At 54.6% G+C, this 25,997-nt stretch overlaps 1 protein-coding gene across 3 annotated transcripts in view; it reads right to left on the bottom strand.

Annotated features, from left to right (window-relative positions):
- Positions 1 to 13,762: 13,762 nt before the first annotated feature.
- The window catches only part of LOC141165404 (uncharacterized), a 71,901-nt gene continuing 59,666 nt past the window's right edge, over positions 13,763 to 25,997 (bottom strand). The window contains exons 2-6 of one of the 3 annotated variants that reach the window (XM_073651002.1): positions 25,632 to 25,738; positions 15,685 to 15,918; positions 15,061 to 15,200; positions 14,778 to 14,847; positions 13,763 to 14,426 (exon numbers count right to left, since the gene is read on the bottom strand). In XM_073651002.1, the coding sequence (XP_073507103.1) occupies positions 14,280 to 14,426; positions 14,778 to 14,847; positions 15,061 to 15,200; positions 15,685 to 15,918; positions 25,632 to 25,738 (698 nt within the window). In that variant the 3' untranslated portion in view covers positions 13,763 to 14,279. The remainder of the gene's footprint in view (positions 14,427 to 14,777; positions 14,848 to 15,060; positions 15,201 to 15,684; positions 15,919 to 25,631; positions 25,739 to 25,997) is intronic. The other 2 variants (XM_073651003.1, XM_073651004.1) reach the window with 2 other exon arrangements.

Consider the following 25,997-nt stretch of genomic DNA (forward strand, 5'->3'; position numbering starts at 1 on the left):
ATATTTTTGAGTTGGAGTCGGCAGGAGGTGGAAAGGGCTTGGATATGAGGTGTGAAGGAGAGATCAGAGTCCAGGGTTACCCCGAGGCAGCGAGCTTGAGGGACTGGGGAGAGTGGGCAGCCATTGACATTGATAGATAGGTCAGATGGGGCGGTTGAGTGAGATGGGGGAAAGATGATGAATTCATTTTTTTTCATGTTACGTTTTAGAAATCTAGCAGAGAAGAAGGATGAGATAGCGGACAGACATTGTGGGATTCTGGTTAGTAAGGAGGTGATATCGGGTCCAGAGAGGTAGATCTGTCGTCAGCATAGAGGTGATACTGGAAGCCATGAGACTCTATGAGCTGTCCCAGGCCTAAGGTGTAGATGGAGAAGAGCAGAGGTCCTAGAACTGAACCTTGGAGGACCCCGATAGATAGGGGGCGAGATGAGGAGGTGGTGTGTGAGTGGGAGACACTGAATGTCCGGTCTGTTAGGTATGAGGAGATCGGGCCAAGATAGGGCCAAGTCTGTGATGCCAAGAGATGAGAGAGTCTGGAGTAAGAGGGAATGGTAGACTATGTCGAAGGCAGATGACAGGTCTAGGAGGAGGAGTATGGAGTAGTGTCGCTTGGATTTGGCGGTTAGTAGGTCGTTTGTGACTTTAGTCAGTGCAGTTTCAGTAGATTGATGCGGTTGGAAGTGTGGCACCCCAGGGGTCTGGTTCCCACAGTAATAGCAATATTACGTCTGTGAGCAGGTGGGAGGTCTCTTGGTCAGGAATCCTATGCATGCCACACCTCCTGCCCAGTCCTGGGAGGGGAAGAACTTCTCCTATATAAAGCTGGGGCTGAGGCAGGGTTAGAAAGAAAGAGCAGAGAACACAGACAGAGACACAGTCTGGTCTGGAGTGGAGCAGCTTTAGGAAAAAGAAAGATCAGGAGCTCTGTGGGAGTCGTGCTAAAAGAGGTCAGGGCTGGAAGCTGTAGAGCTCGCCCTGATTGAAGAGTTCTTACCGGACCCGGAGTCCGAGGCTGTGGGGACTAATCCTTACCCCGCAGCAGAAACCGCCCGGCAGGGGATTTCAAGTCCTCTGGCCAAGAAACCCGAAGGCACGGTCACACGCAAGGGACCAGCACCGCGACGTGGAGCGGAAGCTACCAGAAGGCCCCGAGTCACCGGCCATACGGGTGAGCACCACACGGTACACTCAGGGACGTGGGCTACTTTTACCAGCCTCTAGCAAGGTAGCCAGAAGAGTACGATTAGTTGGGGAGGCCTACAACTCCGCCTGGCCAGGGGAGATCCCATCTGCTCGCGGACTGACCAGGCCCCGATCGCTAGCCAGTACTTCGGGAGGGTCTACCTTTGCCACCAGTAAAGACCCAGAACTACACCGCACCGTCTCCGAGTGTTTCATCATCCACGTCCGCTGCCCTGAGGCCATACCCCTCCCGTTGGGGGTTATACCATCCCCGCTGCACAACCGTATCACCGGCCTCAGCGGTCTGCCCTGCAGCGGCGGTCTCATGACCGCATTCAACGGGTGGCGTAGTCGAACATTCTAACATCTACTGCTAAATACTGCCGCTCAGTTTGACTCCCTGGGCACGGACCGGGTCACCGCCACGAAACTACTACCCCTCTCAGATCCGGCTCCGGGTAGGCCCCCGCGTGCGCAACGCTACTCAGTACAGGCCCAGGGGCGCGTCAACTTTGGCGTAGTCGGCAGGATTTCGTGCCCGCAACCACCGGGTACTGCGTGCCTGAAAAAGAGACTTTTAAACTTACCTGTGGTGAAGATTCCCGCCATCCGACGCCATCTTCTACCTTCTTCCCGCCATCCGTGGAGTTTTCCCGCCGTTGGACGCCATCTTCTGCCTTCTTCCCGCCATCCGTGGAGTTTTCCCGCCGTTGGACGCCATCTTGAAGACGCCGCGCGGGAAGAAGAGGGGCGTGGACTCCGAAAAGCCCGCGAGAACTGAAGCCCCGCCTCACGTCCGGACGTTGCGTAAGGTCCTGGAAGGAGCCCAGCAGACGCCGACGTCATAGGAGCGCGACGGAAGGTCCTCGACCCTGACGATCCACTGCGGAGCCGCGGCCTACGGAAGAGGATCATCGCAAGGTAGGCCACGGTCCACTAGGGGGGAGGAAGATGTCGGATACGGAGGAGAGCTTCACTGCCGCAGCCACCGCCAGCGCCACCGCTGCTGCAGTCATGCCTTTCACTATGCCCTATATCCCGGGGGCAGCCTGGCTACCCCAGTACTCAGGGGAGTCACATACCCTGAATGACTTTAGAGAAAAGCTGGATAGCCTCTTCCAGGTGTACCCCCTCACAGAAGAGCAAAAAGTGAGCATCCTGGTGGCCCAACTAACTGGGGCAGCCCAAAGGGAGGTAAAGTCCTGGCCACCTGGGAGGAGGACTGTAGCAGGGATATTAACCCGGCTGAAGGATACCTTTGATACCCGCACCTCAGCTGAGATTAAGCTTAGATTCTACGGGTGCAAACAGCGAGCACATGAGAATATAAGGGACTATGCACTAAACCTACAAGAGGCCCTGAGAGCCATTAAGCAGGCCGACCCTGACAGCGTGGGAAACGAGGACAGGCTGTTGACCGAACAATTTATAGAGGGACTATATTGCAATGCCCACCGAACCCAGTTGCGGGCAATGGCCTTACAGGATCCTCATCTGGACTTTGCACAGTTCAAGGACAGAGCCATCCGGGTGCTCCGAGAACCGGCACCGGGTGGCGTTGTGACCCACAGGCGCCCTACTACCGCTTACCACCAGGAGGCGGCGCCCTTGTCAGCAGGGCCTGTGGGGGCTGATGCGCAGGCTTTGAACAATGACCCGGCTCCAGACCTGCACCATCAGGTCCAAGAGCTAGCTAAGAGCGTTGCTGCGCTAACCCGAACTGTGCAGTCTTTACAGGTTTCCACTCCAGGGAAGATCCAGCTGGCATCCGGAACGGAGGACATCCCGTGGCGTCGACCAAGGAGGACCCCACCAGCCAGAGGAAGACCCAGCGACCGATACAACGAGGACGGACGACCCATCTGCCGCCGCTGCAATCAACCCGGACATATGGCAAGGTACTGTCCTTTAAACTGGCACAACCTGGGGTAGAGGGCCAACCCCCAGGAAAAAGATCACCAGGCCCATCAAACTGGCGCGACAGATATGTGGGAGGACGTCCAGTCTTGCCTGTGGTACTGGATTGCATTCCTATGAGTGCCCTACTTGACACCGGGTCACAGGTCACCACCATCCCGTACGTGCTCTTCAAGCAGTACTGGAATGACTCGGACATAACCCGCTACCCTGACGACGACTTGAGTATCATCGCCAGCAATGGTCAACCCGTGCCACAGATCGGATTCAAAGAGATGACCATTAAGATCGGTAGAGTCGAACTGGCAGCACAGGGACTGATCATTGTAGACATTGACAAGCGCGAGAGTCACCCAAAGATAACTCTAGGAACTAATGTAATTGAAAATTGTCTTGCAGAGGTGATTTTCCTTTTACAGCAGGTTGCCAAGAACGCCAGCTCCGGCGAGCAGCGAGTGCTCCAGAAAGAGATCCGGGCACTGATGCGACGGCAACAGGTGGAACTCTCCGGCGGTGAGATTGGAAGCGTGAGAATGTGTGACCCTTTCCCTATTGCCATGCCCCCAAAAAGTGAAATGATGATTTGGTGCCGGGCAGCTATTGGTCTGAGAGGTAGAGACTACCAAGCAATGGTAGAACCCGTCTACTCAGACAGTAGGCCCACCATTTTGACAGCACGGGGGGTGGTTGATGTACGCCATGGGAGGGTGCCCGTTCGCATAATAAACATCGGGAAGAGAGAAGTACACCTGCCCTGGTATGCCACGCTAGCTAAATTGTTCACCATAAACCAGAATTCTGTACAGGCCGTGGAACCCTTGCCTCCATCTCAACCAGAGGAAGGTAACGGCTCTAAGAAAACAATAGAGGACTGGTGTCAGCAACTACATTTGGGTACTGACTCCACTCCCTCACACCAGAAACAGGGAGTCTATCGGGTGGTTCAAGAGTACGAGAGAGTGTTTAGTAAACACCCGTTAGACTTCGGGCGAGTCAAGGGGGTAGAACACCACATCCCCACGGGAGACCATCCTCCCATAAAAGAGAGGTATCGACCCGTACCCCCTGCACACTACCAACACGCCAAGGGGATGCTTAGAGACATGAAGGAGGCTGGGGTGATCAGGGATAGCTGTAGCCCCTGGGCAGCTCCACTAGTCTTGGTTAAAAAGAAAGACAACACCATGAGAATGTGTGTAGATTACCGGAAAATCAACCGTATCACACACAAAGATGCGTACCCCTTACCAAGGATAGAGGAGTCATTGGCTGCTTTAAAATCTGCTAACTTCTTCTCTACTTTGGATCTCACTAGCGGGTACTGGCAGGTTCCTGTAGCAGAGGCGGACCGGGAGAAGACCGCATTTACCACCCCGATGGGACTTAGCGAGTTTACCTGCATGCCGTTCGGACTCTGCAACGCACCAGGAACCTTCCAACGGTTGATGGAATGCTGTCTGGGACACCGAAACTTCGAGACGGTCCTGTTATACCTGGACGATGTTATCGTCTACTCCAAGACCTACGAGGACCACCTGAAACACCTGGCAGAAGTGTTCGAAGCCCTGGCAAACTACGGCCTAAAGGTGAAACCCTCCAAGTGTCACCTCCTGAAACCAAAGGTGCAGTACCTGGGACACGTGGTGAGTGCTGACGGAGTGGCTCCCGACCCTGATAAGATCACCGCAATTAAGGAATGGCCAAGCCCCTCCAGCGTAAAGGAAGTGCGGCAGTTCCTCGGGTTGGTAGGCTACTACCGAAGATTCATTCCCGGTTTCACCAAAAAGGCAGCTCCTATGCAGGACCTCCTGATAGGCCAGTCCAGGAAGGCCAAGAACCAGAAGCCGCCCTTCAGATGGGAGAAGCTGGAAGAAGAGTCCTTCTGCCAGCTGAAGATGGCCCTCACGGGGGATGAAATCCTGGCGTACCCGGATTACAGCCAGCCCTTTATCCTCTACACCGACGCAAGTAACATCGGGCTAGGAGCCGTACTGTCCCAGATCCAGCAGGGGAAGGAACGGGTAATTGCTTACGCCAGCCGAAAACTGCGACCCACCGAAAGAAACCCTGAGAATTACAGCTCATTCAAGTTAGAATTCCTGGCAGTGGTGTGGGCAGTCACCGAACGCTTTAAGCACTACCTCGCCTCTTCCCGGTTCACCGTGTACACGGATAACAACCCGTTGACACACCTGGATACGGCAAGACTCGGTGCCCTGGAGCAGAGATGGATGGCCCGCCTGTCCAACTACGAGTTCACTATCAAGTACCAGGCAGGACGCTCCAATACCAACGCGGATGCCTTGTCCAGAATGCCAAACCTACCGGACGTAGGGGAAGATCCAGAGGAACTGGAAGAGGTTGAACTTCCCGCGTTCCACCGGCATGGGACTATCCAGTATTCCCACCGTGTAAGGAGTAAGCAATCCGCTACGTTCAACCCCTTACCTCATTACAACTGGGCGGAAACGCAAGACAGTGACCCCGCCGTCCGACTGGTGAAGGAGATGCTGACTCAGCCAGATGCCCGCCTTGACCCAGACGCTCCGGAGGAGGCCAAGCAACTGTGGATTGAGAAGAGTCGACTGTTCCTTTACAAGGGGAAGTTGTGCCGCAGAATGGTTAACTCCCGGACGCATGAACTGATCTGGCAAGTAGTGGTGCCAAGAAGAGACGCAGCTATGGTACTGGAGGCATACCACGACGGAGCTGGGCACTTCGGGTGGAAGAAGCTGGAGTTCCTGCTGCGCGGGCGGTTCCACTGGGTAGGCATGAGGGGAACCATCGAGAGGTGGTGCAGAGACTGTGGACCGTGCCCCCTAAGAAGGAAGGACCGTGCCAGCCAGAAGACTCCCTTGCAGCCCATCATCACCCGACAGCCACTGGAACTGGTAGCCCTGGACCATGTGAAACTGGCTCCAAGCAGATCTGGGTATGTCTACGCCCTCACAATCGTAGATCATTACTCCCGGTTCCTGGTGGTGGTCCCGGTCAAGGACTTAACGGCTCAAACAGCAGCTAGAGCCTTCCAGCAGCACTTCTGCCGTCCACACGGATACCCGGAGCAGGTGCTGACGGACCAGGGACCTGCCTTTGAAGCAGAAGTCTTCCAGGAGTTCTGTACTCTGTATGGCTGCCGGAAGATAAGAACAACACCCTATCATCCGCAAACCAATGGGCTCTGCGAGAAAATGAACCAGGTGGTGATAGATCTTCTGAAAACATTGCCCCTGGAGGAACGCAGTCTGTGGCCTGAGAAACTGCCTGATCTGGTGGACCTATACAACCACATCCCGGTAGGTTCTACCAACTGTACCCCGGCTTACCTAATGAGAGCAAGACCTGGTAAGCTTCCTGTTGATCTGGAGATGGGAGTCCTGACACCCGAGGACACTTCACCAGAAGCAGACTGGGACACAGAAAGGCAGCAGCAGTACCGGAAAGTACAGGAGAGCGTGGAGCGAAGTCTCTGTCAAGCTAGAGAAAGACAGGAGAAGACTTACAACCAGTATGCTCCCGCTGTTCCCCTGGTACCTGGAGAGCAGGTCTTGAAGAGGAAGAGACGCCTCCACAAGTTGGACGACCAGTGGGAGAAGGACCCGTACACCATACTGCCCTCAAGCCATGAGAACCCGAAAGTCTGCATAATCAGTAAGGATGGAGGAGAAACCACAGCCATTGTATCCCGAGATCACCTGAAGAAGTGTCCCGAACAGCTACGAAGCCCTGAAGAAGAACAAGAAGACCCTCGACCCGCAGAGGAAAGGGAAGATATGGTTAGTACTGTGCTCGGAGACTTCCCTCGGTCATGGACTCAAGTCAATGGCGCAGTTGTGGTACCCGTACTCACCTTCCTCCAACCAGCATCTCAAGTACCTACGGAGAAACAGGTAGAGCTGGAAGAGCAGCCGGTCCAGGAGGCAGAAGACTCCACACAAGCAGAACAGGAGGATCAACCCTCTGCTTATAGTGAGCCTGCCGTACCCCTAGTGAGCCAAAGAGCCCGTAGACAGCTGCCCAGTTTATCTTTGACAGCTCCTACACCCCGTAGCTCAGGGCCAGACAGTCAGCTCCGTAGGTCCACTAGGGTCACTAGAGGCCAGTTACCCGTACGTTGTAGGATCTAAGTGTTTGGACTGCTTTATTTGTATTTACCTGTTTATTGTTGCCTGTAAATAATTGTGTATTTTTAGTTATTTTATAGGTGTCGTTTAAGGATTATCCGGAATCCTTTGTACATATGTTTGGAGCGTAACCCAGGAATGGACTAAAGACTGTTAAGGACTCGGGGCAGGACAGACCCCTACCTGGTTACGGCTCCCTGTCTCTTGGTGAAATGGACACCTTTGTTTTCTTCAAAGACTGCACCCGGTTGCGGACATGCCGTGACCATCTTATTGTGTTTTTCTTTATTGTACTGTTTCTGTTTTTACTTGTTATGTTTTACAAAAATATGTTTAGTCCCGGAGTACTAAATTTCACTAGGGGGGAATGTGGCACCCCAGGGGTCTGGTTCCCACAGTAATAGCAATATTACGTCTGTGAGCAGGTGGGAGGTTTCCTGGTCAGACATCCTGTGCATGCCACACCTCCTGCCCAGTCCTGGGAGGGGAAGAACTTCCCCTATATAAAGCTGAGGCTGAGGCAGGGTTAGGGAGAAAGAGCAGAGAACACAGACAGAGACACAGTCTGGTCTGGAGTGGAGCAGCTTTAGGAAAAAGAAAGATCAGGAGCTCTGTGGGAGTCGTGCTAAAAGAGGTCAGGGCTGGAAGCTGTAGAGCTCGCCCTGATTGAAGAGTTCTTACTGGACCCGGAGTCCGAGGCTGTGGGGACTAATCCTTACCCCGCAGCAGAAACCGCCCGGCAGGGGATTTCAGGTCCTCTGGCCAAGAAACCCGAAGGCACGGTCACACGCAAGGGACCAGCACCGCGACGTGGAGCGGAAGCTACCAAAAGGCCCCGAGTCACCGGCCATACGGGTGAGCACCACACGGTACACTCAGGGACGTGGGCTACTTTTACCAGCCTCTAGCAAGGTAGCCAGAAGAGTACGATTAGTTGGGGAGGCCTACAACTCCGCCTGGCCAGGGGAGATCCCATCTGCTCGCGGACTGACCAGGCCCCGATCGCTAGCCAGTACTCCGGGAGGGTCTACCTTTGCCACCAGTAAAGACCCTGAACTACACCGCACCGTCTCCGAGTGTTTCATCATCCACGTCCGCTGCCCTGAGGCCATACCCCTCCCGTTGGGGGTTATACCATCCCCGCTGCACAACCGTATCACCGGCCTCAGCGGTCTGCCCTGCAGCGGCGGTCTCATGACCGCATTCAACGGGTGGCGTAGTCGAACATTCTAACATCTACTGCTAAATACTGCCGCTCAGTTTGACTCCCTGGGCACGGACCGGGTCACCGCCACAAAACTACTACCCCTCTCAGATCCGGCTCCGGGTAGGCCCCCGCGTGCGCAACGCTACTCAGCACAGGCCCAGGGGCGCGTCAGAAGCCAGATTGTAAGCAGTCGAAGAGGGAGCAGGAGGAGAGGTGGGAGGACAGTTCAGAATGGACGTGTTGTTCCAGTAGTTTTGAGACATAGGGGAGAAGTGATATGGGGCGGTAGCTAGACACAGAGGATGGGTCAAGGGAGAGCTTTTTGAGGATGGGTGTGATTGAGGCATGTTTGAAACATAAGGGGAAAACACCGGTTGTTAGTGACAGGTTGAAGAGGTGGGTTAGGGTTGGGATGAAGACTGTGGTAAGGTTGGGGATGAGATGGGATGGGATCGGGTCAAGTTTGCAGATGGTGAGGTGTGATTTGGAGAGTAAAGAAGAGACTTGATCTTTTGTAATGGTGGAGAAGTTGGGGTTGGAGGAGGAAGGTTGAGTAGATATGAGTAGGGGACTTTAGGCAAAAGCGTTTTCTGATGGTATCAATCTTCTGCTTGAAGAATGAGGCAAAGTCTTCGGCTGAGATGAGAGGAGAGGGAGGAGGCACTGAGGGATGGAGGAGAGAGTTGAAAGTGTTGAATAGCTGTTTAGGGTTGTGAGACAGGGAGGATATGAGAGATGAGAAGTAGGTTTGTTTTGCTCCTGTGAGTGTGGACTTGAAGGTAGTGAGGGACTATTTGAATGCTATGAAGTGCTCGTTGGAGTGGGACCTTTTCCATCTCCGCTCAACAACCCCGGAGGCCCGTTGCAGTTCTTTAGTCAGGTTTGGTCAGGTTGGTGTGCCAGGGTTGCTTATTGAATGTGCAAGTTTTGGTATGTGTGAGGGGGGCGACCGAGTCGAGAGCTGCAGCTGTTGTGATGTTATATATAATGAACTAATGTCTGTAAGAGGGAGAAGGGATTCAGAGAGTCAGTGTAGGTGAAGGTGTTTGAGGTTTCTGCAAGGGTGTGTAAGTTTGTGGAGTGGGGATTGTGCACCTGGAGAGGAGAGGCCAGAGAATGTAAGTAGGTTATGGTCAGATAGGGGGAGAGGGGAGTTAGAGAGGTTAGATAGGGAGCAGAGGCGGGTGAAGATGAGGTCTAGTGTGTGGTCGTCTTTGTGAGTGGGGGCAGAAGACCATTGAGCGAGGCCGAAGGAGGAAGTGAGGGTTAGAGGCTTAGAGCCCGATGAGTGGGAAGTATCAATGGGGATGTTGAAGTCATCTATGATTATAGTGGGGATGTCAGCGGAAAGTGTCTTTAACGTTTTTTGCAACTTTTTAGCACCAAAAAAATTGCACCTTTTGCAAATATAATAAAATATAATAAAAGTATAATAATTGGACCAAAACAGCTTCAGTACATAAAAAAATCCCTTTTGGGGCGCGGAGGACTGGAGAATATTTGCAAATTTTTAAAAAGTCGTAATTGATGAATCTGCCAGAAACATCTGGAAACCCCAAACCCACAATGACTAACATTGATGTAAAGATCTGGGGTCTCCACCACCCTAAAAGCCTGGACATTATGGGTTACATGCATTATACATCCGATGCCAGATGTGAGCGACGCCTTGGTTTTTCAGGTTTTAGGAACATCATGGTGGTATTCACACTGTCTGTTTCCTCATCTGCCTGCTGTGAGGACTGAGCATATGGTAACCGCGTTAATAGGAATCCCACTACAAAGCGGGGAGCAGCGAGAACAAAGGAAATTAATCGGTTTCATGCGCTGCTGCACTCAACTAATTACGAGGGACCTACAGATTTGTTCATCCTGAGCTTCCCTGTGCAAAAATAGAATGAAAGATTTGCAGTGAAGACTGACATTCATAAGGAGTGTAATGAGAGGCATGAGGTGTAAGGGATGCAATGCTGCAGAATAATCCATCTACTGTATGTATGACATTCAGGGTTTGTGGAAAGCTGAGTGACAACCCCTATTAATTTTGGCCTCTCACCCTCTTAGTTATTAGAAAGAAGTGTGTAAGTTTCCTCAGTTTCCCTTAGCCTCCCCCCTCAGACTCATCAGACTCAGGAAGTGTCAATGTTTCCCCTCCCTCAGACTCATCAGAATCAGGAAGTGCCAATGTTTCCCCTCCCTCAGACTCAGGAAGTGCCAATGTTTCCCCTCCCTCAGACTCATCAGAATCAGGAAGTGCCAATGTTTCCCCTCCCTCAGACTCATCAGAATCAGGAAGTGCCAATGTTTCCCCTCCCTCAGACTCATCAGAATCAGGAAGTGCCAATATTTCCCCACCCCTCAGAATCATCAGAATCAGGAAGTGCCAATGTTTCCCCTCCCTCAGACTCAGGAAGTGCCAATGTTTCCCCTCCCTCAGACTCATCAGAATCAGGAAATGCCAATGTTTCCCCTCCCTCAGACTCATCAGAATCAGGAAGTGCCAATATTTCCCCTCCCTCAGACTCAGGAAGTGCCAAAGTTTCCCCTCCCTCAGACTCATCAGAATCAGGAAGTGCCAATGTTTCCCCTCCCTCAGACTCATCAGAATCAGGAAGTGCCAATGTTTCCCCTCCCTCAGACTCATCAGAATCAGGAAGTGCCAATGTTTCCCCTCCCTCAGACTCAGGAAGTGCCAATGTTTCCCCTCCCTCAGACTCATCAGAATCAGGAAGTGCCAATGTTTCCCCTCCCTCAGACTCATCAGAATCAGGAAGTGCCAATGTTTCCCCTCCCTCAGACTCATCAGAATCAGGAAGTGCCAATATTTCCCCACCCCTCAGAATCATCAGAATCAGGAAGTGCCAATGTTTCCCCTCCCTCAGACTCAGGAAGTGCCAATGTTTCCCCTCCCTCAGACTCATCAGAATGAGGAAATGCCAATGTTTCCCCTCCCTCAGACTCATCAGAATCAGGAAGTGCCAATATTTCCCCTCCCTCAGACTCAGGAAGTGCCAAAGTTTCCCCTCCCTCAGACTCATCAGAATCAGGAAGTGCCAATGTTTCCCCTCCCTCAGACTCATCAGAATCAGGAAGTGCCAATGTTTCCCCTCCCTCAGACTCATCAGAATCAGGAAGTGCCCATGTTTCCCCTCCCTCAGACTCATCAGAATCAGGAAGTGCCAATGTTTCCCCTCCCCTCAGACTCATCAGAATCAGGAAGTGCCAATGTTTCCCCTCCCTCAGACTCATCAGAATCAGGAAGTGCCAATATTTCCCCACCCCTCAGAATCATCAGAATCAGGAAGTGCCAATGTTTCCCCTCCCTCAGACTCAGGAAGTGCCAATGTTTCCCCTCCCTCAGACTCATCAGAATCAGGAAATGCCAATGTTTCCCCTCCCTCAGACTCATCAGAATCAGGAAGTGCCAATATTTCCCCTCCCTCAGACTCAGGAAGTGCCAAAGTTTCCCCTCCCTCAGACTCATCAGAAACAGGAAGTGCCAATGTTTCCCCTCCCTCAGACTCATCAGAATCAGGAAGTGCCAATGTTTCCCCTCCCTCAGACTCATCAGAATCAGGAAGTGCCCATGTTTCCCCTCCCTCAGACTCATCAGAATCAGGAAGTGCCAATGTTTCCCCTCCCCTCAGACTCATCAGAATCAGGAAGTGCCAATGTTTCCCCTCCCCTCAGACTCAGGAAGTGCCAATGTTTCCCCTCCCCTCAGACTCATCAGAATCAGGAAATGCCAATGTTTTCCCTCCCCTCAGACTCATCAGAATCAGGAAGTGCCAATGTTTCCCCTCCCCTCAGACTCATCAGAATCAGGAAGTGCCAATGTTTCCCCTCCCCTCAGACTCATCAGAATCAGGAAGTGCCAATGTTTCCCCTCCCCTCAGACTCATCAGAATCAGGAAGTGCCAATGTTTCCCCTCCCTCAGACTCATCAGAATCAGGAAGTGCCAATGTTTCCCCTCCCCTCAGACTCAGGAAGTGCCAATGTTTCCCCGCCCCTCAGACTCATCAGAATCAGGAAGTGCCAATGTTTCCCCTCCCTCAGACTCAGGAAGTGCCAATGTTTCCCCTCCCTCAGACTCATCAGAATCAGGAAGTGCCAATGTTTCCCCTCCCTCAGACTCATCAGAATCAGGAAGTGCCAATGTTTCCCCTCCCTCAGACTCAGGAAGTGCCAATGTTTCCCCCCCCCCCTCAGACTCATCAGAATCAGGAAGTGCCAATGTTTCCCCTCCCTCAGACTCAGGAAGTGCCAATGTTTCCCCTCCCTCAGACTCATCAGAATCAGGAAGTGCCAATGTTTCCCCACCCCTCAGAATCATAATCAGGAAGTGCCAATGTTTTCCCTCCCCTCAGACTCATCAGAATCAGGAAGTGCCAATGTTTTCCCTCCCCTCAGACTCATCAGACTCAGGAAGTGCCAATGTTTTCCCTCCCCTCAGACTCATCAGAATCAGGAAGTGCCAATGTTTTCCTGCCCCTAGGTTTATTAGTAGAAGTTGTGAATACCGACCCCTTAGACTCATTAGAAGCCAGAAGTGTCAATGTTTCCCCACTTATTGGACTCATTAGAAACAGGAAGTGTCATGGTTTTCCCGCCCCTTGGACTCATTAGAAACAGGAAGTGCCATTGTTTTCCCGCCCCTTGGACTCATTAGAAACAGGAAGTGCCATGGTTTCCCCGCCCCTTGGACTCATTAGAAACAGGAAGTGCCATGGTTTCCCCGCCCCTTGGACTCATTAGAAACAGGAAGCGTCATGGTTTTCCCACCCCTTGGACTTATTAGAAACAGGAAGTGTCATGGTTTCCCCGCCCCTTGGACTCATTAGAAACAGGAAGTGTCATGGTTTCCCCGCCCCTTGGACTCATTAGGAAGTGTCATTGTTTTCCTACACCTTAGACTAAATTAATAGCAGGAATTCCAACAGATTCCTTAGTTTAAAGGGGACAGTTCTTTTTTTACAGAAAGGTATGTGGGTAGGTGAGAAACAAGTAGATTGTTCTCCTGCTTGCTAGAGGATATGGAGGAGGAGGTGGCCGACACATGGCTGCTTCCAGACACAGCACCACACCTGTCCGTGTCTGCTATTGCAGATAGAGCTGTAATACCTGACACGACCTGTGAACAGGTGTGGCGCTGTTTCTGAAAGATAGAAGCCATGTCTTTCGACTAGGTACAACCAGGAATATGGAAGAACGGGACTCTCGGGATCACACATATGAGGGTGTAGAGGACGCAGATCGTTGTACAGTGCGGATATAATGGACGAGAACGTATCTGACACTCGTTAATAAGATAATGAGCAGGTCACGTAATTAAACTTGTCTCCGCTATAATTACATGAGAATGTTTGATCCAAGAACTGATTACAGTAAATCACAGCTCAGCCGCATTGCACAGGCGAAATCTACATAAGATGTGATATTATATCTTACCCTCCAGTCACATCCAGAGCTGCAATCACAATTCTGCTGTTGTCCTGTTAATTCTCAGGCTGCAGAAACCTACATTGATGTGCTGCTCCCTGATGGTGAACTGTGTGTACTGCACTGTGTGAGATGTAGTCTGTATTCCTGGCACTGTATACACTTTGCGTGTAGAAAACAAGATGCATTGTGAATGCAGCTCTGGATATGACTGGAGCATAAGATGTGATCAGGCTGGGGAGATGGTAGAGCGCTGAGGAACTCTAGTGGTGACAGAGTAAACTGCAGCGTGCTGGCATCTGGTGCCTAAAAAGCTGCAAATACGGAAATATTAAAATAATAATAATAAAAAAAGATCACTAAATAAAATTATTTTTTTTCCCCACACAGGACGGGGCTCAGCACATTATGAAGAAGCGGCCTCCATTTCTGTCTGGACCCCACAGTGGGCATATCCGGGAGGTTTTCCGAGGCGAATTAATTTAAGGAGGTAATCGGAGTGAAGGGCGGAGTCTGTCAAGTCGATAAACCGCTTGTAATTCAGCTGTAACTCCTGCAAAAAAAAAAAGGAAGTCAACAGGTTACAGTTTGCATGATACTTCAGAGCTGTATTCACAATTCCGCAGAGCTGAAATCTTACATCATTCTCTGCTCATTCAGGTTTTTTTCTCTGTTGTGTAGGAAAAAAACTAATTGCACCCCCAACGCTAAGGATGGGTTTTGTCAACAACCTTGATGACGGTTTCCAGCAGAATTGTGATCGCAGCTCTGAAGTGTAATGCAAGATCTAACTGTAATTGTTTATGTCAAGATTAAAACTAACTCATTACAGATCTTTGACCTGTTGGCTGGAGCGGAGCTGACGCTCTGAGCCCCATGTATACGTGGAAATAGTAAGAAATACCTTAAATTGCCGGGCGTAGTCCTCCTTGTCCCGGACGACGCATTTCAGCTGCTCCTGTACGGCGCAAATCCTGCCGGGAATAAAATAAGTGTATATATACCCACACATAGTATATATATATATATCCAGTCCCGTACAGCCCTGGTCAACTCAACCTACCCCAAACCTGGCTACAGGACTGGAAGAGCGTGGTGCCCCCCAATAGTGTAATGTAGGGCTGATATGGAAGAGGCAGTCTCAGCCGCCGGAGTCAGGGTGAGGTCGCGGGGTACGGAGGACTTACTGATCCTGGAGAGACTTCAGCTCCTCCTCCTGTCGCCTCCTCAGTGATCCCCTCTGCAGTTCGGACCGCTTCCGCTCCCCCGCGATCACTTCCGATACGGCTTCCTTCATTCGCTCCTTGTAATACACCTGAGAATGACACTAGGAGGATGATGGGTGCAGTAGTCCCCAGAGCCGCCATTATATATCTAGAATCACTCGCCTTCATGGGTCTATAGCTGATATAAAGCATTCATCGGTGCAGTGGGCGGGGGGCATGTACAAGGAGGCGGGGTCATAATGAAGTCCCGCCCCCGAGCTTCCACTTCCGAAGTCAACAAATTAAAAAACAAGGATTTGTCACATCTCGTCCTGATCCCTGTGTGAAAAGAAGATGTGGGGGGCAGTGCGGCCCCCGGGGTCCTACAGAGTAGGCACCAATCGGGCCGCCCTCCATCGCTGACATTAGCGCTCATCGCTTATATCTCGGCGGCTCTCTTATGCAGAGACTCTTCTAAAATTGCACCTCTGAGCTGCAATACCACATCCAACCTGTAAGATTAGTGTGGCGCTATTTTGGGGAAGAAAAAAAAAACACCCAGATTTTTTTTGCAGTCCCTTTTTTATTCTAAACCCCCTATTGTACCTCTGCTGCTTCTTTCACTGCCCGTATCTCCCTTTGCCATTCACTCTCTGCCCTTTTCTGCTCCTCCTGACGCGCGTCTTCCACAGCCACAGTAGACTCTGACTTCCAGCTCCGCCGCAGCGCCTCCATTTCTTCCTCCAGCTCTTTCCGGATCCTTTGACGTAGCGTCTTTATTCGTTCCTCTTCCAGATGTTTGCGGTTTGTGGCCATCTCAGCCAGTTGTTTCTGAAAAGACTGGGGCACAGAGGAGCAACAGAGTGGGCACAGAGGAGGAACAAAGTGGGCACAGAGGAGGAACAGAGTGGGCACAGAGGAGGAACAGAGCGGGCACAGAGGAGGAACAGAGTGGGCACAGAGGAGGAACAGAGCGGGCACAGAGGAGCAACAGAGTGGGCACAGAGGAGCAACAGAGTGGGCACAGAGGGGGAACAGAGTGGGCACAGAGGAGCAACAAAGTGGGCACAGAGGAGGAACAAAGTGGGCACAGAGGAGGAACAGAGTGGGCACAGAGGAGGAACAGAGCAGGTGTAGCACCCTGAGGATTCGGCTGCTACAGGGGTATTACACCTCAACCCAGAGGTGTGATATTCCACTCCCGGGTAAGGATGGAGTGTGGAACTGAGCTCGGTAGGCTGCATGCACTACACACATCCCATTTCCGGGGAACAGGCCAACGGTACTCTCACTTAGAAATGTGCAGGTACGACCGAGTCTGTTCCTGGCTGGAGTGGGAGGGGGGTGGTACATCCCAGGTAGTGTAGGGGCAGATAGGGGGAGCAGCCTGGGTAAAGATAGGAGCTCATTGGGTGCTGGTCACCTGAGCTCACACATAGAGGGTGTATATAAGGTGGGCACCAACTAAGAACAGGGTCAGTCTGTCAGCCTTTGCAGAGAAGTAAGAAGCAGAGGAGCAGAGCAGCCCTAGAGAGAGAGAGAGGAGAAAGCAAGAGAGACCCAGAGGGGGAAACAGAAGAGAGGACTCTGAGACCCCAAATCCAATCCACGGGTGAAGAGTCGGCATCAGGGTACCGGAACCCAAGCTGGTGGGGGCAAAAACACACCCCAGCCAGAGACCGGAGGCCATGGGCAGCATCTGCCACGGCCACCCACCACATCCACCCCGAAGGCATACCACGTGGAGGGTCAGGGAACCCAAGGCCAAGGGTCTCCCAACAGAAGGCCCGAGGGAGCTGGACCTGGGTGGATCACTAGTGGGGACGGCCAGAGAAAGGACAGAAGGAGAGCTCAGGGTCACGCTCCGGACTTGTTTGGGGGTTTGCTGGATCCAGGACCTGGTGGACGCAGCACGGCTCGGGTGGTCACTTGAAGCTGGAGTGACCGGAACATCAGCAGTGAGTAAATACCCTTAACTGCATAACCCGACTCTGTCTTCCTTTAACATCTATGCTGCACCACCACAACCCCCATCCTCTGCACCTGACCCCCTGAGGCTATACCCCACCCGTTGGGGGTTATACCATCAAAAGCTGCACCTACACCATCAGCCTCAGCGGACCCTGCTGCAGCGGCGGCCATAGTGACCGCAATACAACGGGTGGCGTAGTCGACAATAAAGAACTTAATAACATCTGTAGGACTGCCACATACAACTGAGTTTGACACCCTGGGCACGGACCGGGTCACAGCCACTCGGAAGACTACAACTCCCATCTGATCCGGCTCCGGATATTCCCCCTAAAGAATATGGCCCAGGGGGCGCGTCAACTTTGGCGTAGTCGGCAGGATTACGTGCCCGCAACAACCGGGTACTGCGTGCCTGAAGAAAAGAACGAGTTTACCTCAAAAAGAAGTCTCCTGCCGGTTCCGGAGGGTCCCCGCCATCGGACTCCATCACCAGTCGATTCCAGCCGGTTGTCCGCCATTAACAGCGTTTTCCCGCCATCTGCAGAGTTTCCCGCCACTGGGAAGCGATTCCCGCCATTTCCAAAGGTTTCCCGCCTTGGAAGAGCGGACGCCATTATGGGCGTGCCAGAGGGTGGTGAGAGGCCACCTCCCATCGTGGGCCAGGACCGAAAATGGCGCCAAAAGTGGAAACCGCCCCCACCAACAGAGACTGTGATGCTAGAGGTGTCTGTCAGCGTGAAAGAACAGCCCCTGGAGCTGACAGTCACCAAGTGGCCCCGGGACCGCCCTCGAGGTGGGAGGAGACGAAAGGAGAGAGAAAAGATGGGTGCCGCCTGGAGCAGTCTAGAGCGAGCGCACCCGGAGGCAAGAAGCCTGGAGAAGAATATCGGAGGAGCTTACCCGGAGATGGCGAGAAAGCAGAGCAGCACCGGCCCGTTGGCCAGGAGCCTGCTAGAAACAGAGGAGGGAGAGCAGAGCAGCACCGGCCCGCTGGCCAGGAGCCTGCTAGAGACAACAGTAAGAGAGCAGAGCAGCACCGACCCGTTGGTCAGGAGCCTGCTGGAAACAACGACCCCACTAGGCCTAGTGGAGGTCCTAGCACAGCTCCCCCGAGACCGGGAGTGTGCACAGACCGCTCTGGAGGGCCTCGCAAGGAGGATGGCCCGGGTGCAGCGAGAGACGTTGGCGGAGTGAAGCCGTGAGATGGCCCAGCAGACCGAGACCTGTCAGCGGAGCACGCCACCCGAGACGAGGAGACAGACCGCCTCTGAGGATGGCGCGGGAGGACTGAAGGCCGGAGACGGCGCCGAGAAGGGAGCCGAACGAGTGGAGGCAGGTAAAGGGGACGCCTATACCCCAAACCGGGAAACCGCGTACCTGCCCCAGCTCCCCGTCGCAGAGCCCGAAGTCTATCCTGCCGTGCCCGTCGCTGCAACGTCACCGCCGCAGACTAGGCCTCAAACGGGAGCCGCGACCCCTGTGACGTCACACGCCTCGACCCCGAGCGTGACCAAGCAGGAAGTACCACCAGCCTGGTCGCAAGGCCTAGTACCCCCGGGCGCCGCAATACCAACAGCGCCCCCTACCTCCGCGGAGCCCCCGGCCTGGTCGCAGGGCCAAGTAGCCCAGGGCGCCACCGTCCTTACGGTGCCCTTTACCTTCCAGATACCCCAGGCCTGGCCGCAAGGCCCGGGCAACCCGGGCGCCACCACCACCGCGCCCATAAGACCAAGAGTAACTGTTACCCGTATTTCCCTTAATCCCACTGACCGAGGACTGAGAGCGGTCATTCCTCCCTAATACCTGGCCGAGGACTGAGAGCGGCCATATCCTTGTATATAGTTGCGCGTCCTAAAGCGCCCCCTACCGGTTTTATAGGAAAACCAGTTTTCTAGAGAGACTGTCGCACTTTACCCGGTCACACGTTGCACAGTGACCGGAGGAGGAGCCAGAGGCGACGAGAATGTTTTATATTGATATATATATATATAATGTTTTATATGTTTTATATGTTTATGCAAAAATTTGTATGTTTTGGTGTTATGTCATACAGCCCGAGGACGTGCTGTGATTTACCAGGGGGGAATGTAGCACCCTGAGGATTCGGCTGCTACAGGGGTATTGCACCTCAACCCAGAGGTGTGATATTCCACTCCCGGGTAAGGATGGAGTGTGGAACTGAGCTCGGTAGGCTGCATGCACTACACACATCCCATTTCCGAGGAACAGGCCGACGGTACTCCCACTTAGAAATGTGCAGGTACGACCGAGTCTGTTCCTGGCTGGAGTGGGAGGGGGGTGGTACATCCCAGGTAGTGTAGGGGCAGATAGGGGGAGCAGCCTGGGTAAAGATAGGAGCTCATTGGGTGCTGGTCACCTGAGCTCACACATAGAGGGTGTATATAAGGTGGGCACCAACTAAGAACAGGGTCAGTCTGTCAGCCTTTGCAGAGAAGTAAGAAGCAGAGGAGCAGAGCAGCCCCAGAGAGAGAGAGAGGAGAAAGCAAGAGAGACCCAGAGGGGGAAACAGAAGAGAGGACTCTGAGACCCCAAATCCAATCCACGGGTGAAGAGTCGGCATCAGGGTACCGGAACCCAAGCTGGTGGGGGCAAAAACACACCCCAGCCAGAGACCGGAGGCCGTGGGCAGCGTCTGCCACGGCCACCCACCACATCCACCCCGAAGGCAGACCACGTGGAGGGTCAGGGAACCCAAGGCCAAGGGTCTCCCAACAGAAGGCCCGAGGGAGCTGGACCTGGGTGGATCACTAGTGGGGACGGCCAGAGAAAGGACAGAAGGAGAGCTCAGGGTCACGCTCCGGACTCGCTTGGGGGTTGGCTGGATCCAGGACCTGGTGGACGCAGCACGGCTCGGGAGGTCACTTGAAGCTGGAGTGACCGGAACATCAGCAGTGAGTAAATACCCTTAACTGCATAACCCGACTCTGTCTTCCTTTAACATCTATGCTGCACCACCACAACCCCCATCCTCTGCACCTGACCCCCTGAGGCTATACCCCACCCGTTGGGGGTTATACCATCAAAAGCTGCACCTACACCATCAGCCTCAGCGGACCCTGCTGCAGCGGCGGCCATAGTGACCGCAATACAACGGGTGGCGTAGTCGACAATAAAGAACTTAATAACATCTGTAGGACTGCCACATACAACTGAGTTTGACACCCTGGGCACGGACCGGGTCACAGCCACTCGGAAGACTACAACTCCCATCTGATCCGGCTCCGGATATTCCCCCTAAAGAATATGGCCCAGGGGGCGCGTCAACTTTGGCGTAGTCGGCAGGATTACGTGCCCGCAACAACCGGGTACTGCGTGCCTGAAGAAAAGAACGAGTTTACCTCAAAAAGAAGTCTCCTGCCGGTTCCGGAGGGTCCCCGCCATCGGACTCCATCACCAGTCGATTCCAGCCGGTTGTCCGCCATTAACAGCGTTTTCCCGCCATCTGCAGAGTTTCCCGCCACTGGGAAGCGATTCCCACCATTTCCAAAGGTTTCCCGCCTTGGAAGAGCGGACGCCATTATGGGCGTGCCAGAGGGTGGTGAGAGGCCACCTCCCATCGTGGGCCAGGACCGAAAATGGCGCCAAAAGTGGAAACCGCCCCCACCAACAGAGACTGTGATGCTAGAGGTGTCTGTCAGCGTGAAAGAACAGCCCCTGGAGCTGACAGTCACCAAGTGGCCCCGGGACCGCCCTCGAGGTGGGAGGAGACGAAAGGAGAGAGAAAAGATGGGTGCCGCCTGGAGCAGTCTAGAGCGAGCGCACCCGGAGGCAAGAAGCCTGGAGAAGAATATCGGAGGAGCTTACCCGGAGATGGCGAGAAAGCAGAGCAGCACCGGCCCGTTGGCCAGGAGCCTGCTAGAAACAGAGGAGGGAGAGCAGAGCAGCACCGGCCCGCTGGCCAGGAGCCTGCTAGAGACAACAGTAAGAGAGCAGAGCAGCACCGACCCGTTGGTCAGGAGCCTGCTGGAAACAACGACCCCACTAGGCCTAGTGGAGGTCCTAGCACAGCTCCCCCGAGACCGGGAGTGTGCACAGACCGCTCTGGAGGGCCTCGCAAGGAGGATGGCCCGGGTGCAGCGAGAGACGTTGGCGGAGTGAAGCCGTGAGATGGCCCAGCAGACCGAGACCTGTCAGCGGAGCACGCCACCCGAGACGAGGAGACAGACCGCCTCTGAGGATGGCGCGGGAGGACTGAAGGCCGGAGACGGCGCCGAGAAGGGAGCCGAACGAGTGGAGGCAGGTAAAGGGGACGCCTATACCCCAAACCGGGAAACCGCGTACCTGCCCCAGCTCCCCGTCGCAGAGCCCGAAGTCTATCCTGCCGTGCCCGTCGCTGCAACGTCACCGCCGCAGACTAGGCCTCAAACGGGAGCCGCGACCCCTGTGACGTCACACGCCTCGACCCCGAGCGTGACCAAGCAGGAAGTACCACCAGCCTGGTCGCAAGGCCTAGTACCCCCGGGCGCCGCAATACCAACAGCGCCCCCTACCTCCGCGGAGCCCCCGGCCTGGTCGCAGGGCCAAGTAGCCCAGGGCGCCACCGTCCTTACGGTGCCCTTTACCTTCCAGATACCCCAGGCCTGGCCGCAAGGCCCGGGCAACCCGGGCGCCACCACCACCGCGCCCATAAGACCAAGAGTAACTGTTACCCGTATTTCCCTTAATCCCACTGACCGAGGACTGAGAGTGGTCATTCCTCCCTAATACCTGGCCGAGGACTGAGAGCGGCCATATCCTTGTATATAGTTGCGCGTCCTAAAGCGCCCCCTACCGGTTTTATAGGAAAACCAGTTTTCTAGAGAGACTGTCGCACTTTACCCGGTCACACGTTGCACAGTGACCGGAGGAGGAGCCAGAGGCGACGAGAATGTTTTATATTGATATATATATATATAATGTTTTATATGTTTTATATGTTTATGCAAAAATTTGTATGTTTTGGTGTTATGTCATACAGCCCGAGGACGTGCTGTGATTTACCAGGGGGGAATGTAGCACCCTGAGGATTCGGCTGCTACAGGGGTATTGCACCTCAACCCAGAGGTGTGATATTCCACTCCCGGGTAAGGATGGAGTGTGGAACTGAGCTCGGTAGGCTGCATGCACTACACACATCCCATTTCCGAGGAACAGGCCGACGGTACTCCCACTTAGAAATGTGCAGGTACGACCGAGTCTGTTCCTGGCTGGAGTGGGAGGGGGGTGGTACATCCCAGGTAGTGTAGGGGCAGATAGGGGGAGCAGCCTGGGTAAAGATAGGAGCTCATTGGGTGCTGGTCACCTGAGCTCACACATAGAGGGTGTATATAAGGTGGGCACCAACTAAGAACAGGGTCAGTCTGTCAGCCTTTGCAGAGAAGTAAGAAGCAGAGGAGCAGAGCAGCCCCAGAGAGAGAGAGAGGAGAAAGCAAGAGAGACCCAGAGGGGGAAACAGAAGAGAGGACTCTGAGACCCCAAATCCAATCCACGGGTGAAGAGTCGGCATCAGGGTACCGGAACCCAAGCTGGTGGGGGCAAAAACACACCCCAGCCAGAGACCGGAGGCCGTGGGCAGCGTCTGCCACGGCCACCCACCACATCCACCCCGAAGGCATACCACGTGGAGGGTCAGGGAACCCAAGGCCAAGGGTCTCCCAACAGAAGGCCCGAGGGAGCTGGACCTGGGTGGATCACTAGTGGGGACGGCCAGAGAAAGGACAGAAGGAGAGCTCAGGGTCACGCTCCGGACTCGCTTGGGGGTTGGCTGGATCCAGGACCTGGTGGATGCAGCACGGCTCGGGAGGTCACTTGAAGCTGGAGTGACCGGAACATCAGCAGTGAGTAAATACCCTTAACTGCATAACCCGACTCTGTCTTCCTTTAACATCTATGCTGCACCACCACAACCCCCATCCTCTGCACCTGACCCCCTGAGGCTATACCCCACCCGTTGGGGGTTATACCATCAAAAGCTGCACCTACACCATCAGCCTCAGCGGACCCTGCTGCAGCGGCGGCCATAGTGACCGCAATACAACGGGTGGCGTAGTCGACAATAAAGAACTTAATAACATCTGTAGGACTGCCACATACAACTGAGTTTGACACCCTGGGCACGGACCGGGTCACAGCCACTCGGAAGACTACAACTCCCATCTGATCCGGTTCCGGATATTCCCCCTAAAGAATATGGCCCAGGGGGCGCGTCACAGGCACAGAGGAGGAACAGAGCGGGCACAGAGGAGGAACAGAGTGGGCACAGAGGAGGAACAGAGCGGGCACAGAGGAGGAACAGAGTGGGCACAGAGGAGGAACAGAGCGGGCACAGAGGAGGAACAGAGTGGGCACAGAGGAGGAACAGAGTGGGCACAGAGGAGGAACAGAGGGGGAACAGAGCTGGCACAGAGCGGGCACAGAGCGGGCACAGAGGGGGAACAGAGCGGGCACAGAGGGGGAACAGAGCGGGCACAGAGGAGGAACAAAGCGGGCACAGAGGAGGAACAAAGCGGGCACAGAGGGGGAACAGAGTGGGCACAGAGGGGGCACAGAGCGGGCACAGAGGGGGAACAGAGCGGGCACAGAGGGGGAACAGAGCGGGCACAGAGGAGGAACAGAGCGGGCACAGAGGAGGAACAGAGCGGGCACAGAAGAGGAACAGAGTGGGAACAGAGGAGGAACAAAGCGGGCACAGAGGGGGAACAGAGCGGGCACAGAGGGGGAACAGAGCGGGCACAGAGGGGGAACAGAGGGGGCACAGAGGGGGAACAGAGCGGGCACAGAGGGGGAACAGAGCGGGCACAGAGGGGGAACAGAGCGGGCACAGAGGAGGAACAGAGTGGGCACAGAGGAGGAACAGAGCGGGCACAGAGGAGGAACAGAGTGGGCACAGAGGAGGAACAGAGGGGGAACAGAGCGGGCACAGAGCGGGCACAGAGGGGGAACAGAGCGGGCACAGAGGGGGAACAGAGCGGGCACAGAGGGGGCACAGAGCGGGCACAGAGGGGGAACAGAGCGGGCACAGAGGAGGAACAAAGCGGGCACAGAGGGGGAACAGAGCGGGCACAGAGGGGGCACAGAGCGGGCACAGAGGGGGAACAGAGCGGGCACAGAGGAGGAACAGAGCGGGCACAGAAGAGGAACAGAGTGGGAACAGAGGAGGAACAAAGCGGGCACAGAGGGGGAACAGAGCGGGCACAGAGGGGGAACAGAGCGGGCACAGAGGGGGAACAGAGTGGGCACAGAGGGGGCACAGAGGGGGAACAGAGCGGGCACAGAGGGGGAACAGAGCGGGCACAGAGGAGGAACAGAGTGGGCACAGAATAGGAACAGAGCGGGCACAGAAGAGGAACAGAGCGGGCACATTGGAGGTACAGAGCGGGCACAGAGGAGGCATATAGTGTGCACAGATGAGGAATAGAGTGGGCACAGAAGAGGAACAGAGCGGGCACAGAGGAGGAACAGAGCGGGCACAGAGGAGGAACAGAGCGGGCACAGAGGAGGAACAGAGCGGGCACAGAGGAGGAACAGAGTGGGCACAGAGGAGGAACAGAGCGGGCACAGAGGAGGAACAGAGCGGGCACAGAGGAGGAACAGCAGGCACAAAGGAGGAACAGAGCAGGCACAGAGTGGGCATATAGTGGGCACAGAGTGGGCAGAGAGCGGAAACAGAGCGGGCACAGGGTGGAAACATAGCGGGCACAGAGCGGGCATATAGTGGGCAGAGAGTGGAAACATAGCGGGCACAGGGTGGGCTCAATGGAATTTTGAATCAATATTTTTTAATTGTTTATGTAATATTCCCATATAAAGGCTAAATAGTGATTTTTGTCTCATGAGCCATGTTTTTAGAATTGCCCCACGTGCAGCTGGTAGTGGGCACCGTGCCGTGAAGACGGGGCGCCGTGCCCTGAGGACGGGGAGCTGTGCCCTGAGGATTGAGCCGTGCCCTGAGGACGGGGAGCTGTGCCCTGAGGATTGAGCCGTGCCCTGAGGACGGGGAGCCGTGCCCTGAGGATTGAGCCGTGCCCTGAGGACGGGGCGCCGTGCCCTGAGGACGGGGAGCCGTGCCCTGAGGACGGGGAGCTGTGCCCAGAGGATTGAGCCGTGCCCTGAGGATTGAGCCGTGCCCTGAGGACGGGGCGCCGTGCCCTGAGGACGGGGAGCTGTGCCCTGAGGATTGAGCGCCGTGCCCTGGAGACAGGGAGCCGTGCCCTGAGGACGGGGAGCCGTGCCCAGAGGATTGAGCCGTGCCCTGAGGATTGAGCCGTGCCCTGAGGATTGAGCCGTGCCCAGAGGATTGAGCCGTGCCCTGAGGATTGAGCCGTGCCCTGAGGACGGGGCGCCGTGCCCTGAGGACGGGGCGCCGTGCCCTGAGGACTGGGAGCCGTGCCCTGAGGACTGGGAGCTGTGCCCTGAGGATGGGGTGCCGTGCCCTGAGGACGGGGCGCCGTGCCCTGAGGACTGGGAGCCGTGCCCTGAGGACTGGGAGCCGTGCCCTGAGGACTGGGAGCCGTGCCCTGAGGACGGAGCGCCGTGGGCACTAGCAGACGAGGCACTGATGTCTGGTACCTGCTGAGTCCTACCTCGTTTTGGCCTCTTATCGCCTCCTCCTTTTCCAGCTGTATTCTGGTGATGGTGGCGCACATGTTGGCGCAGGTCTCACAAGCTGCACGGGGCCCAAATTTGTTTTCTGGACAAACAAAAACATTTTTTTTAAACTTATTTTTATTTTATTTTTTTAAAGGGGAACACACCACCTTCTGACTATGACATTTGTAGAAATCCTGCGCTAAGCTGAAGCAGTGGTCAGAAGTGCACCAATAAATATGTCTCCCAAAGCGCCGTTCAGGAGGAGCCCCGCCCCTCTGACCTCTACCAGGACTAGCCAGGGCTGCAGGAAGGATGGACTCGTTAGAGGATGTGTCTGGTATTAAAGTGAATGTAGCCGA

This window comes from Phyllobates terribilis, unplaced genomic scaffold, assembly GCF_046119375.1.
Source record: "Phyllobates terribilis strain yellow unplaced genomic scaffold, ASM4611937v1 Scaffold_11__3_contigs__length_659146591, whole genome shotgun sequence".
NCBI classification, from domain to species: Eukaryota; Metazoa; Chordata; class Amphibia; order Anura; family Dendrobatidae; genus Phyllobates; species Phyllobates terribilis.